Raw genomic sequence first — 11,218 nt, 5'->3', positions numbered from 1 at the left:
GCTGGTAATGATGTTTGAATGAAATTACATTGGATCTCAGTTAGGCATGTTATTTTGTTCATGTACTTTAACATGAGCTTCTGCTCATCAGATTCACAGGAGCCTAGGGAAAACAGGAATCTGGATATAGATATCTTATAATCTTGCCCGGTAGTACTATTTCAGTCCTATAGCTCCTGGTAGTATGCACAAGTTGCACAGCACCTGTTGCTTTACTTGCGTCTTGGACAGATCGAAGCAGCAGACGCAGGTCAAACGAGCTGATCTTGGGAAAAACAAACGATGCCTTTTCCACGGAGGAAATCGACGGAGTCGACAGTCGATGTCCCCAAGACCAGAGCAGACGTTGATGCTGCAGCCTACAGCTACTTGCACTTTTTTTTGCTTATTTTGCATCCTCTTGGAATTGGGTAGGATACTGCTGTCAACTAACCAAGCTTAAAAAAACATAATCAAGCTTGAACATGTAGCGTTGATTCGACTGGAGCTTGGTACAAGTTTGAATGAGTCGAATTAGCCTTCAAGCTTGCTGTCAGGCTGAAGCATCGTACCAGAGCAAATTCGATGTCTGAGATGTTCTGCTCTTACTGAAAAGAAATCAGCTGTTTGCGCGTTAGCAGTTCGGGAGAGAATTAGGAAAGGGGAGAGAATTAGAAAAGGGTGTGACTAACTAAATTCGTTCTCTATGTCATCTAATCTCAGTTCCAATTTATGTTGCAATTGATGATAGCACGAATCACAAAGTAAATCTGAATTTATTTATGTTGCAATTGATAGCACGAATCACAAAGTAAATCTGAATTTTTTTATTAGCTTGCATCTTCACTTGCAACTGAAAAAATCTCAGTTGTAACTCTACTTATAATTGAATGTTTTTTAGTTCCAACCCAACTTACAATTCATATGCACGAAATCACAATCAATTAAATGGTGTAGGATCTCAATAAGCACAAGCTTAGAGCATGTCCACCGATGCTCGATAATCACAATCAATTAAGGGTGTGTCTATGTCTAAGTTGACTGAGATTTTCTTAAGTCTCAGTTGCTTCAGAAAAGTGCAACTACAGTTTAAAGAAAAGTGCAACTTGGTCTAGTTGCACATTTTTGCACTTTTTTAACAGAAAAGTGCAACTCAAACACTTTTTTGTAAGTGACTTAGACTTAAGAAAATTACAGTTGACTGAGACATAGCAAAACCGATCAATTAAATGGTGTAGGATCTCAATAAGCACAAGCTTACAGCATCTTAACCGATGCCCCTAATAGCGGTCTTGATAGCATTTTGGGTGCCGGCATCGAAAATGGGCTCGCACCAGCGCGCCCCAAAAAGTGCCAGCACTTTTCCGAGCCCAATAGAAGCGCCGACAACCCCGTGCCGGCCCCTTCGCGAAGGACGTGAATCGGAAGCACCGGCGCCTCGCGGCATGAAAAATTTGGGTGTGAGAGCCGCCTGTCAGTGACGCTAAGGCGCCACGCGGGAGATTTCCGGCCACGACGCCGGCGGGAAACTCTCCCGCCACGACGTCGCGTGGGAGGTTTTCCGCCTCGTCGCCGGTCTATATTATCCCTCCTTCCCGGCCTCTCATTTTAGTAGTGCAAAAATCTAAACCCACAATGTTCGATGTGTGGGAGGAGACGGCACTAGAGGCGGCCGTAGAAGTCGTGGAGGAGGACCCGCAGCTCGCAGAGTACCGAGGCGTGGGAGGAGGCGGCGCTAGTGGCGACCGTAGATGCATTTGCCGCGGACGAGCGACAGGTGCTGGAGGCGGGGCGGCGTCACCGGGAGGCGGAGCGGCAGCACCGGTGGAAGGTGTGCCGGCAGCAGGGGTGGGAGCAGCTTGCGCTGCGATATGCAGTTGCGACTACAGAGGCAGGAGGTGGAGCACCGTCGGCGGCGGGAGGCGGCGGCCACGAATAGAGCCGCCTACTTGACGTTCGTGGCGGAGAGAGCAGCAGGGGATCGACGACAGAGGAGCAGCAGAGAGCAGGCGGCCCAGCAACGGGCTATCGTCCACCCCATAGAGCCGGGTGGCCAGTAGGTAGTAGGCTAGAGATAAAACAGGTTTCACATGTCATCCGGAATCGAGGAGTGAATAATGTTTACTCGGATTTACCCTAAAATATTATTCATTCCTCGATTATAAATGATATAAAAATAAAACTATAAGAAAATATTTAGTTTGTCCTAAAAAAAAATCCTATCGGATAGCCCCTTTAGGGGTGTCGATGTGGGAACAACACTTCCAAATAGAGGATGAAGTATCAGCACACTACCGGGGGTCTATTTAGGAAGCACCGGTGGAAATGCTCTCGGGCTCTGAGCTCAGCTAAATAAGAACTAGCAAATCTCATTAGAAAATGGTATGTACCCCCTAAGGAAAACTGCGGCAGTAGGCACGACAGGACGAGGTTCCCAAGAAGCGCGCGAACCATTTTTCTACCCGCTCGTGTCGCGCTGCTCCCCTATTGTTTGAGCAGAGCAGAGCAGACTGCGTCCCTCCAAATGTCGCGCCCCCGAGCTCACCTCGGCACCATGCCCCCCGACAACTCCTCCCAGCCTCCGCCCCACCTCCCTCCCAACCCAAAACTCGCAACGCCATGCAAAAATCCGAGGCCATCATCGCCATGCACGGCCTCGCTCCACCTCCCTCCTCCTGATCGACCGACCTCGGTCGCGCCGCGCGTTGACACCTCACCTCACCTAAGCTAGCAAGCAAGCAAACGCGCGCCATGGCGTCGACGGGGAAGAAGATGAACCAGATCCCGGCCCCGGCCGGACGGCTCTGGGAGGCGAGCATCCGCAAGCTCACCACCATCCGCCGCGGCGCCGCCGCATTCCCGGCCGCCGTCGCCGGCGTCGACGGCCTCGTCGACCCCGCCACCGGCACCATCTCCGTCGCCTCCTCCAGCGCCATCTACTGCGCCGACGACACGGACGGCCCAGCAGCCGCCGACGCGGAGGAGGCCAATGACGCCGAGGAGGACGCCGAGCTCGGGGAGCCCAGCCACTCGGAGCAGCTGCTGCCCAGCGGGGAGTTCTACCAGGGCGACCTGCGCGGGGACCTCCCGCACGGCCAGGGCAAGTTCCTCTGGACGGACGGCAGCATGTACGAGGGCGCCTGGGGCCGCGGCCGCGCGGCCGGCCGCGGCAAGTTCTCCTGGCCCTCCGGCGCCACCTACGAGGGCGACCTCGCCGGCGGCTACATGCACGGCCAGGGCACCTACATTGGCGAGTTCGGGGACACCTTCGCGGGGCTCTGGGCCAACAACCTCCGGCACGGCCGCGGCACGCAGGCCTACGCCAACGGCGACGTCTACGACGGCCACTGGCGCGACGGCCTGCAGGACGGCCACGGCCGCTACATCTGGCGCCAGGGCCACGAGTACATCGGCACCTGGAAGGCCGGCGAGATGCACGGCTGCGGGACCGTCATATGGGCGGACAGCGACCGCTACGACGGCTCCTGGGAGGACGGCAAGCCCAAGGGCCAGGGCACGTTCCGGTGGGCCGACGGCGGCATGTACATCGGCACCTGGTGCCAGGAGTCCGGCGTCACGCACGCCAAGGGCGTCTACTACCCGCCGTCCGGCGGCCCGGCCATGCCCGTGCCCCGGGAGCCACGCGACGCGATCACCAAGCTGCTCGAGGATCTCGAGGTCTGCGAGGGGAAAACGGTGTCGCTGCTGCCGTGGCAGAAGATACTGACGTGGCCCGGGGTGGAGGCAGTGATTCAGAAGCCCGTGTGGCGGCCGCCGGAGGTCAGCGCCGACCAAGGGAGGGTGCCGAGCGTGCGCCGGAGGAGCAGCGTGTCGGACCTGGACAGTCTCGCTGTGGGGGATGAGGGCGGCGAGGATGCTAGTACTCGGGCTGACAGGGCATGGTCGCGGACGCTCTCCTGCATCCGCGCGAAGCCGGGGAAGAAGCAGGGAGAGACCATATCCAAGGGGCACAGGAACTATGAGCTCATGCTCAACTTGCAGCTGGGCATCAGGTCTCTTGCTTTTCTTCTTCTTAGCTACCATTGGCACTGCTTCCATTGCCATCAAATTTTTTCCTTGTTGCTGATTATTAATTTGTCTGCCATTGGTTTTCTCTTGGTGCATAGGCATGCTGTGGGAAGGCAGTCAGCACCTACCTCACTGGATCTCAAATCATCAGCATTTGATCCTAAAGAGAAGGTGTGGACAAGATTTCCGCCGGAAGGATCGAAGCATACGCCGCCTCACCAATCGTGTGATTTCCGGTGGAAGGACTACTGCCCATTGGTTTTCAGGTCTGCATTTTGTCTCTCACTTGCTTCTTTGAGTCTCCAGAATGGGGCTAATTTGTTCTTCTGTGATTCAATCCAGGACATTGCGCAAGCTCTTCGACGTCGACCCTGCAGATTACATGATCTCGATATGCGGTGATGATGCACTTCTGGAACTATCATCACCCGGTAAAAGTGGGAGTTTCTTTTACCTCACAAATGATGACAAGTACATGATCAAAACAATGAAGAAGGCAGAAGTTAAGGTAGGTTCCTTTCTTCACCTTAGCTAACCTACACATGGAAGTTTTAGTCTGATATGTGTTCTGGTTCTGATTATCGACAGGTGCTTCTCAGAATGCTTCAACCCTATTATAAACATGTCCGTGCTCATGAAAATACTCTGATAACTAAGTTCTTTGGTCTGCATTGTGTTAAGATCACAGGGGCTATTCAGAAAAAGGTTAGGATGCTACTAGAAATTCAATGTATTGAGATCAAAGATGACGGCTGAGCTTTTGTTGCTATGTGATTCAGGTCCGGTTTGTTATAATGGGGAATCTCTTCTGCTCTCACTACTCAATCCATCGACGCTTCGACTTGAAAGGATCTTCGCTTGGTCGGATGACAGATAAACCCCTCGATCAAATTGACGAGACCACCACGCTCAAGGATCTTGATCTCAATTTCATTTTTCGGTTAGGAGGATCCTGGTTCCAGGACTTCTGCAAGTACGTCTCCCATCTGCCGAATTGCATATTATGGTTTCCTCTCATCTGCTTACTAGCTTACGCTGGTACTTGCATGCATTATAAATATTTGTAAAATCATGTTTTGATGTGTGAACCTAAAGCTGTCCCATGGGAGGTCTTCACATGTCAGTAGAATCACAACTGTATTTGAACAGACCCAAGCATCCATTATGCTCATGATTTATGTTTCTTACCAGACAAGTCGACAGAGATTGCGAGTTGCTGGAGCAGGAGAGGATCATGGATTACAGTCTTTTGGTGGGCGTTCACTTCAAAGATCGATGCAAAGATATGTTGCCCCATGAATGCCTTTTACTAATATTTTCGAGAAAACGCTACTTACAAATATTTGCAATTATGGAACTATTCATAAACACATTTGAAGCGATGAGCCTGAGTCTTTTTTTTTTCTGGTTACAGACAGCAGCAATGCTGACAATGAGACACCTACTACTGCCACCGATGATGAACAGAAAAGGTATTTACACTATGTATTTGTGCTTACTGAGATTCGCTACTCCTGTTTCTTAAATTTATCTAGGTTTATTGAACCTGAGACAACTAATTTGGATAAGAAGTTGTACTAAAAGTATAAATGCATTTTCTCTGGAGAGCAACCTAGCACAGATCGCTCCGTTGGGTTAGTATCAATGCAATATAATCAGACATGATTCCGCTAAAGAAGCTATGAAGTATCACAAGATGCCTTACATACAGTTGTTCTTTCTTCAGTTTAGGCCTGCTCAAATCATACCGCCAACCATGCATTGCATTCATCTTGACATTGACAAATATTAACCTCTGAGGGCAACATTACTTATGATTTGTGCAGAAAAGCACCAGATAAACTAGGGATTTGCATGCACTCGAGGGTGGAGAACATAGTGAGAAATCCTGAAAGTGAATCCCAGCTCATTGGTGAGCCCACAGGCGAATTCCAGGATGTGATCTTGTTCTTCGGGATCATTGACATCCTGCAGGACTATGATATCAGCAAGAAGCTCGAGCATGCCTACAAATCCATGCAGTATGATCCCAACTCCATATCGGCGGTCGACCCGAAGCAGTACTGCAAGCGGTTCCGGGACTTCATTTTCAGGGCTTTCGCAGAGGATGTACAGTAGTTACTCCATTAACAAAAGGGGGAACACAAAATTGACTCAACAGAACAGACCTTAACAGTTGGCTGGTGATTGTTCTTTGCCCACCATCCAGTATTCTTTCGTAGATAACACCATTGATTCTTTCTGTTGTAGACGACAGCATGCAAATATCGCAGCGATTTCTTCTACTGGTATGTGTCTATAGATTCTGTACATTTTGGAAATCTTGTCTTTACTTCTGTAATTATTAGATCTAGGATAACTGTATTCATACCAATTGGTATGAAAAAGGATGTAGTGACAGATTTTTTATGTAAACCATTCCTTGTTTTCTTCTCCTTTCAAATTAAGAGCCATGCTTTGTGCATAGGATCAATTTAACTATCCATTTACCTAAATTTGTTCTAAAATAGTTGCATGATGACAACATAAACTGCATTTGGGATCCATCGGATGCTCAGAAACTGCATTTGGCATCGCAACAGAAGTTCAGAAACTGCATTTGGGATCCCAACCGAAGTTCAGAAATTACAGAGAACACAGAAGTTCAGAAGCTACAGAGAATACACAAGTCCTAACACAGTACTCCATCCACCAAATCTTGGATCCATGGTACCAGGCAGCCTACAGATCATGCACCGAGAAGCACCGCGCCACCTGCTCCGCCAGCTTGTCCATGGCGCTTCTCAGCCACCGCGCGACGCCGATGGACACCACGACCAGCACGGCAATGTACGCCGAGACCCCGACGACAAGCGCCAAGATGTACGCCGACGTCCTCACCCTCCTGCAGCTCCCGGCAGCGTACGCTCCCATGAGACCAAACAGGTCCAAGATCATGGCGGCGTGCAGCGCCAACAGCGCCGGCTGGGTGTTGCTCACCCTCTCGATCAGGAGGAGGACCATGATGACCAGGGAGGCCATGAAGGATGTTGCGTTGCAGTAGAAGAAGGCCTTGTACCGGCGCGAGTAGGTGCTTGCTAGAATCGGGTCGCCGGCGACGTGTTCTGTCAGGCCGTCGCCCCAGAGGCCGCCGGGCGGGCTCATCGCGGCCTGGTACGTGAAGGCTGCCGCGAGCGCAGCGAGCAGCAATAGGTACTTGGGCAGCTTCTCGTCCCAAAGATCGCGCGGCGATCGGGCTCCGGCTGCCGTGGACGGAAGCCCGTTGTCCCTGGCGTCGTCTTGAACGGCGCCGATCTTTGACATGAAGCTGTCCGCGAGACTGCGCGCCGTGTCCGATAGGACTAGCGCGACCTGGAGCAAGACGCAGAGCAGAACTGCGAATGTGAGAACGAGGACGTACATCGAGGTCGACACCCTCCGGCTGCTACCGGCGGCGAAGGCGCCCAAGAGCCCGACGAGGTCGAGGATCACGCAAACCCGCAGCGCGTGGCACCGTAGCCCTGTCGTCGAGATCTTCCGGTTCACCAGTAGCATGATGACGGCGAGGGACGCGACGAAGGCCGTCGCGTTGCAGTAGAAGAAGACCAGGTATCGGCGCTGGTAGTTGTCGTTGAGCACCGGGTCGCCAGCGACATGGTGGCCGGGCTTGCTCTCTTGCCAGAAGCCGCCCGGCGGACTCATGCCGGCTTGGTAGGTGAGGCTCGCCGCGAGAATCGCAAGGAGCAGCAGAAGCTTGCGCCTCTTCTCCAGTGTACGCTCCTCTTCCTCCTCATCGGCATGCTCGAACACCTCCTTGAGCCAGCCGGGCGCGGATTGTTCCATCTTCTCCTTCCACTCTTGGCGCCATGCCGCCCAAGACGGGAACACTTCTAACATGAACACTGCGACATGGATGCCGACGTAGAGGAACACCGGAAGGACGATCAGCGAGACGTACACGGATTTGGACACCTGCCGGCAGCTCCCGGCGGCGTAGGCGCCGATGAGGCCAAAAGGTCCAGGATCATGGCGATCTGCAACGCGCAGTACTTGATCCCCTGAGTGCTGAGTGTGTTGCTCAGGAGTAGGATGAGGATGACCAGCGACGCAATGAAGGCCGTGGCGTTGCAGTAGAAGAATGCCAGGTATCGCCGGGGATACGTGATGTGGAGGATCGGGTCGCCGGCGTGGTAGTGGTGGTGACCGTCGGCGCCATCACCCTGCCAGAAACCACCCGGCGGGTTCAGTCCGGCTTGGTATGTGACGCTCGCAGCAAGAATGCCGAGCAGGAGAAGGTACATCCGTGACTTCCTGATAATCTGGTACGCGCCCCAATCGCCGGATACTCTGCTTTGCTGATGTTGCTGCTCCAATCTCTCAAATTTGAGGTACCCTTCAAGTGCTGCTTGCACATCGTGGATCAAATTCTTCACAGGCGCGCAGAAGAAGACGAGTGCCTGGAGGAGGATGTAGAAGAGAACGGCGGCCACCAACGCGACGACGTAGACAGAGGTCTTGATGCTCCGGCAGCTCCCAGCGGCGAAAGCGCCCATGAGCCCGACCATGGCCCCGGCCGTGCACACCCAGAGCGCGTACGACCGGATCCCGTGCCGCGTCACGGTCCTGCTCATGAGCAGCATGACGACGACCAACGACGCGACGAACGCGGTCGTGTTGAAGTAGAAGAAGACCATGAAGCGCGACGGGTGGTGGAGACTGAGCAAGATGTCGCCGGCGAGGTGGTCGTCGGCCTGGCTTCCCGGCCAGAACCCGCCCGGCGTGCTCAGACCTGCCTGGTACGCGATGGTCGCCGCCAGCGTGGCGAAGATGAGCAGATACTTGCGCGCGCGGTCCACGCTGTCGTCCGGCGTGCCAATGTTGGCAGGGCCGCCGCTTGCGCTCGGGGCAAACAGCGCGAAGACGATGACGTGGGCGAAGACGTAGGTGGCGACCAAGGCGACAAGGACGAAGACGTACGCAGACATGGCCTCGTCCCTGCAGCTCCCCGCGGCGTAGGCGCCCATGAGGCCGAGCTGGTCGAGCAGCATGGCGGCCTGGAGCGCGCGCAGCCAGCGGCGGTGGTGGCAGAGGGAGCGGACGAGCAGGAGGTTGACGATGACGAGGGAGGCGACGAAGGCGGTGGCGTTGCAGTAGAAGAAGGCCTTGTAGCGGCGAGGGTAGGTGAACGGGAGAACCGGGTCGCCGGCGTGGAGCACCGGGCCGCCGGCGTGGAGCACGATGCCGTCCTTGTTGTCGGGCCAGAACCCGCCTGGCGGGCCCAGCCCCGCGGAGTAGGTCACGGAGGCGGCGAGCGTGGCCAGGAGCAGCACGTACTTGCGCAGCTCCCAGAGGAACTCCGCCTCCGCCGTGGACCTGTCGACGGCGACGCCCGATGGTTGAGCGGCCGACGCCGGAGCGAGCGGGGCGGCGGCACTGGCGACAGCGAAGCTCAGTCTTGACGGAGCGGCCGGCGCCGGAGCGGGCGGGGAGGCAGCACTGACGACGGCGATGCTCGGTGGTGGCGGAACGGTCGACGCCGAAGCAAGCGGGGCGACGGCGATGCTCGGTGGTGGCAGAGCGGCCGGCGCCGGAGCGAGCGAGGAGGCAGCACTGGCGACGGCGATGCTTGGTGGTGACGGAATGGTCGACGCCGAAGCAAGCGGGGCGGCGGCCACGCCCTGTGTTGGCGGAACGGGCGCCGTCGGAGAGAGCGGGACGTCGACGCTCGATAATGTCGGATTGCCTGGCGCCGAAGCTACCCGCTCGCGGTCAACGCCAACAACGGTCGTCGCCATGCTCGCTGAGCAGAGCTGCTTTGCTCCGATTGTAGGCGGTTCAGTGTCGAAAGGGGGTGTTTTATGGAGACTCGAGAGCGATGGCTCACCGTCGTCTGGAACCTTCATGGATTGGCGCGTTCAGGTCGCGTTGGTAAGTTGAGAATTCCTGCCAATTTCGCCGGAGACGCACGCGGTAATGTCTACGTAGTCACGACGACGCGGCCGGGGTGAGGAAGGACGGTGAGTAGGGAGTGCCTTGGCCATTGACCTTCTTGACTCTGTGGCGCGGGAGGAGTAAGGAAATGCGCGGAAAAAACAAGATCCAGGGATAGGAATTTCGCAGCTGCCAATTCCGTGAAGTGATGATCTATGTCGTCTCAGCGAATCTCTGTATCAAATCTTCCGGCTCGAACATTCCTAGGTATCTCCTCCATTTAGTAAGATAGTATAGTACAGTACTAAAATCAAATTCTACATAGCTACACGCCTACACTGACCTTATGATATGGATTTTGTGCACCCGAGCGTGCTCTCTTAATTTTGTTTTCTTAACAATTAGTTTTGAAGTATCAAACTATTTATAAAAAGAATCTTCCAAGTATATATTTTAAAAGTATCTATGTACTTGCAAATTTTGCTAAAAAGATGAGTTCATTTGTAGCCTACAAAAGAAAGACAAATACCAAAGGCTAAAGAGCATAGAGGCGTCTTTGTATTATTTCCTCATAGGCCACAAAGATGCCCAAGATACCCGGTAGAAGAGTGGTACACATGAACCCGAATTTTAAGTAGTCTCAAATATCGTATTTCAAAGTTTCAGAAATAATTAAGATACACACATATTGCCTTGATACTTAGTGGAGCATAAATAACTCCGTATGATCCTAGGTGACCCTGCAAAAATAAAAAAAGATAACTTTTTTTTGTATTGTGAAAATCGGGTCACTGTATTATTCTTATACTCTTTGCCTTTCTCACACAAGTTAGATGCTTTTTATTTTACTTCCAAACTTGATATGCATATGTCTGCATACATTTTCTACACGCAATATTCGTGCCATTTTTTTGCTATTCTTTTTTTTGTGAGAAGAAAGAGATGATATTATAGCAGCGATCTTACAGATAGGTCCTAAAAGAAACAGAAATTACAGATAAGCCCATATAGGACCCCGACCTCGCCGGTGACGACCCAGAGCTGAGACTGGCGGGTCGCTACCATAGCTTCGCACGCGCCTTGGATTCGAAGCAACCCCTCAGCAGCGGGGTAGTCAGAACTCACCGGCACCGAAGAGCCTACTCCACGCCTCACCAACGACGTCGCGCCGCTTGCCATCATCAACTTCTTTGATTTCACGATCCAGTTCGACCACCACCTTTGATCCGGAGAGGGATTGAGATACTCACCCGATCCGCGGAACGAGGAGCACCGGGAAGGCGAGCTCCTCACTGCAGTA

The 11,218-nt window shown here is 53.4% G+C and overlaps 1 protein-coding gene and 1 pseudogene across 1 annotated transcript; one reads left to right on the top strand and one right to left on the bottom strand.

The window, feature by feature from the left end:
- The first annotated feature begins 2,730 nt into the window (after positions 1 to 2,730).
- Positions 2,731 to 6,126, top strand: LOC124654202 (phosphatidylinositol 4-phosphate 5-kinase 6-like). The gene is made up of 8 exons (XM_047193222.1): positions 2,731 to 3,992; positions 4,107 to 4,274; positions 4,351 to 4,516; positions 4,597 to 4,713; positions 4,788 to 4,981; positions 5,200 to 5,295; positions 5,427 to 5,480; positions 5,835 to 6,126. The coding sequence occupies exons 1-8, from the start codon at positions 2,731 to 2,733 to the stop codon at positions 6,124 to 6,126; spliced, it is 2,349 nt and encodes a 782-aa protein (XP_047049178.1).
- A 603-nt stretch (positions 6,127 to 6,729) lies between these two features.
- On the bottom strand, positions 6,730 to 9,782 carry LOC124656322 (annotated as a pseudogene).
- Between the last annotated feature and the right edge of the window lie 1,436 nt (positions 9,783 to 11,218).

Source organism: Lolium rigidum, chromosome 5, assembly GCF_022539505.1.
Source record: "Lolium rigidum isolate FL_2022 chromosome 5, APGP_CSIRO_Lrig_0.1, whole genome shotgun sequence".
Taxonomy (NCBI): Eukaryota; Viridiplantae; Streptophyta; class Magnoliopsida; order Poales; family Poaceae; genus Lolium; species Lolium rigidum.
The sequence above is the reverse complement of the archived record's forward strand: the minus strand, read 5'-3'. Positions and strand labels throughout refer to the sequence as shown.

What these genes read in the sequence shown, in the direction of transcription:
- LOC124654202 (XM_047193222.1), top strand. Translation starts at nt 2,731, where the DNA reads ATGGCGTCGACGGGGAAGAAGATGAACCAGATCCCGGCCCCGGCCGGA. An exon ending in AACTTGCAGCTGGGCATCAG is followed by an intron (nt 3,993 to 4,106) that starts GTCTCTTGCTTT and finishes CTTGGTGCATAG; the next exon opens with GCATGCTGTGGGAAGGCAGT. An exon ending in AAAGATCGATGCAAAGATAT is followed by an intron (nt 5,296 to 5,426) that starts GTTGCCCCATGA and finishes GGTTACAGACAG; the next exon opens with CAGCAATGCTGACAATGAGA.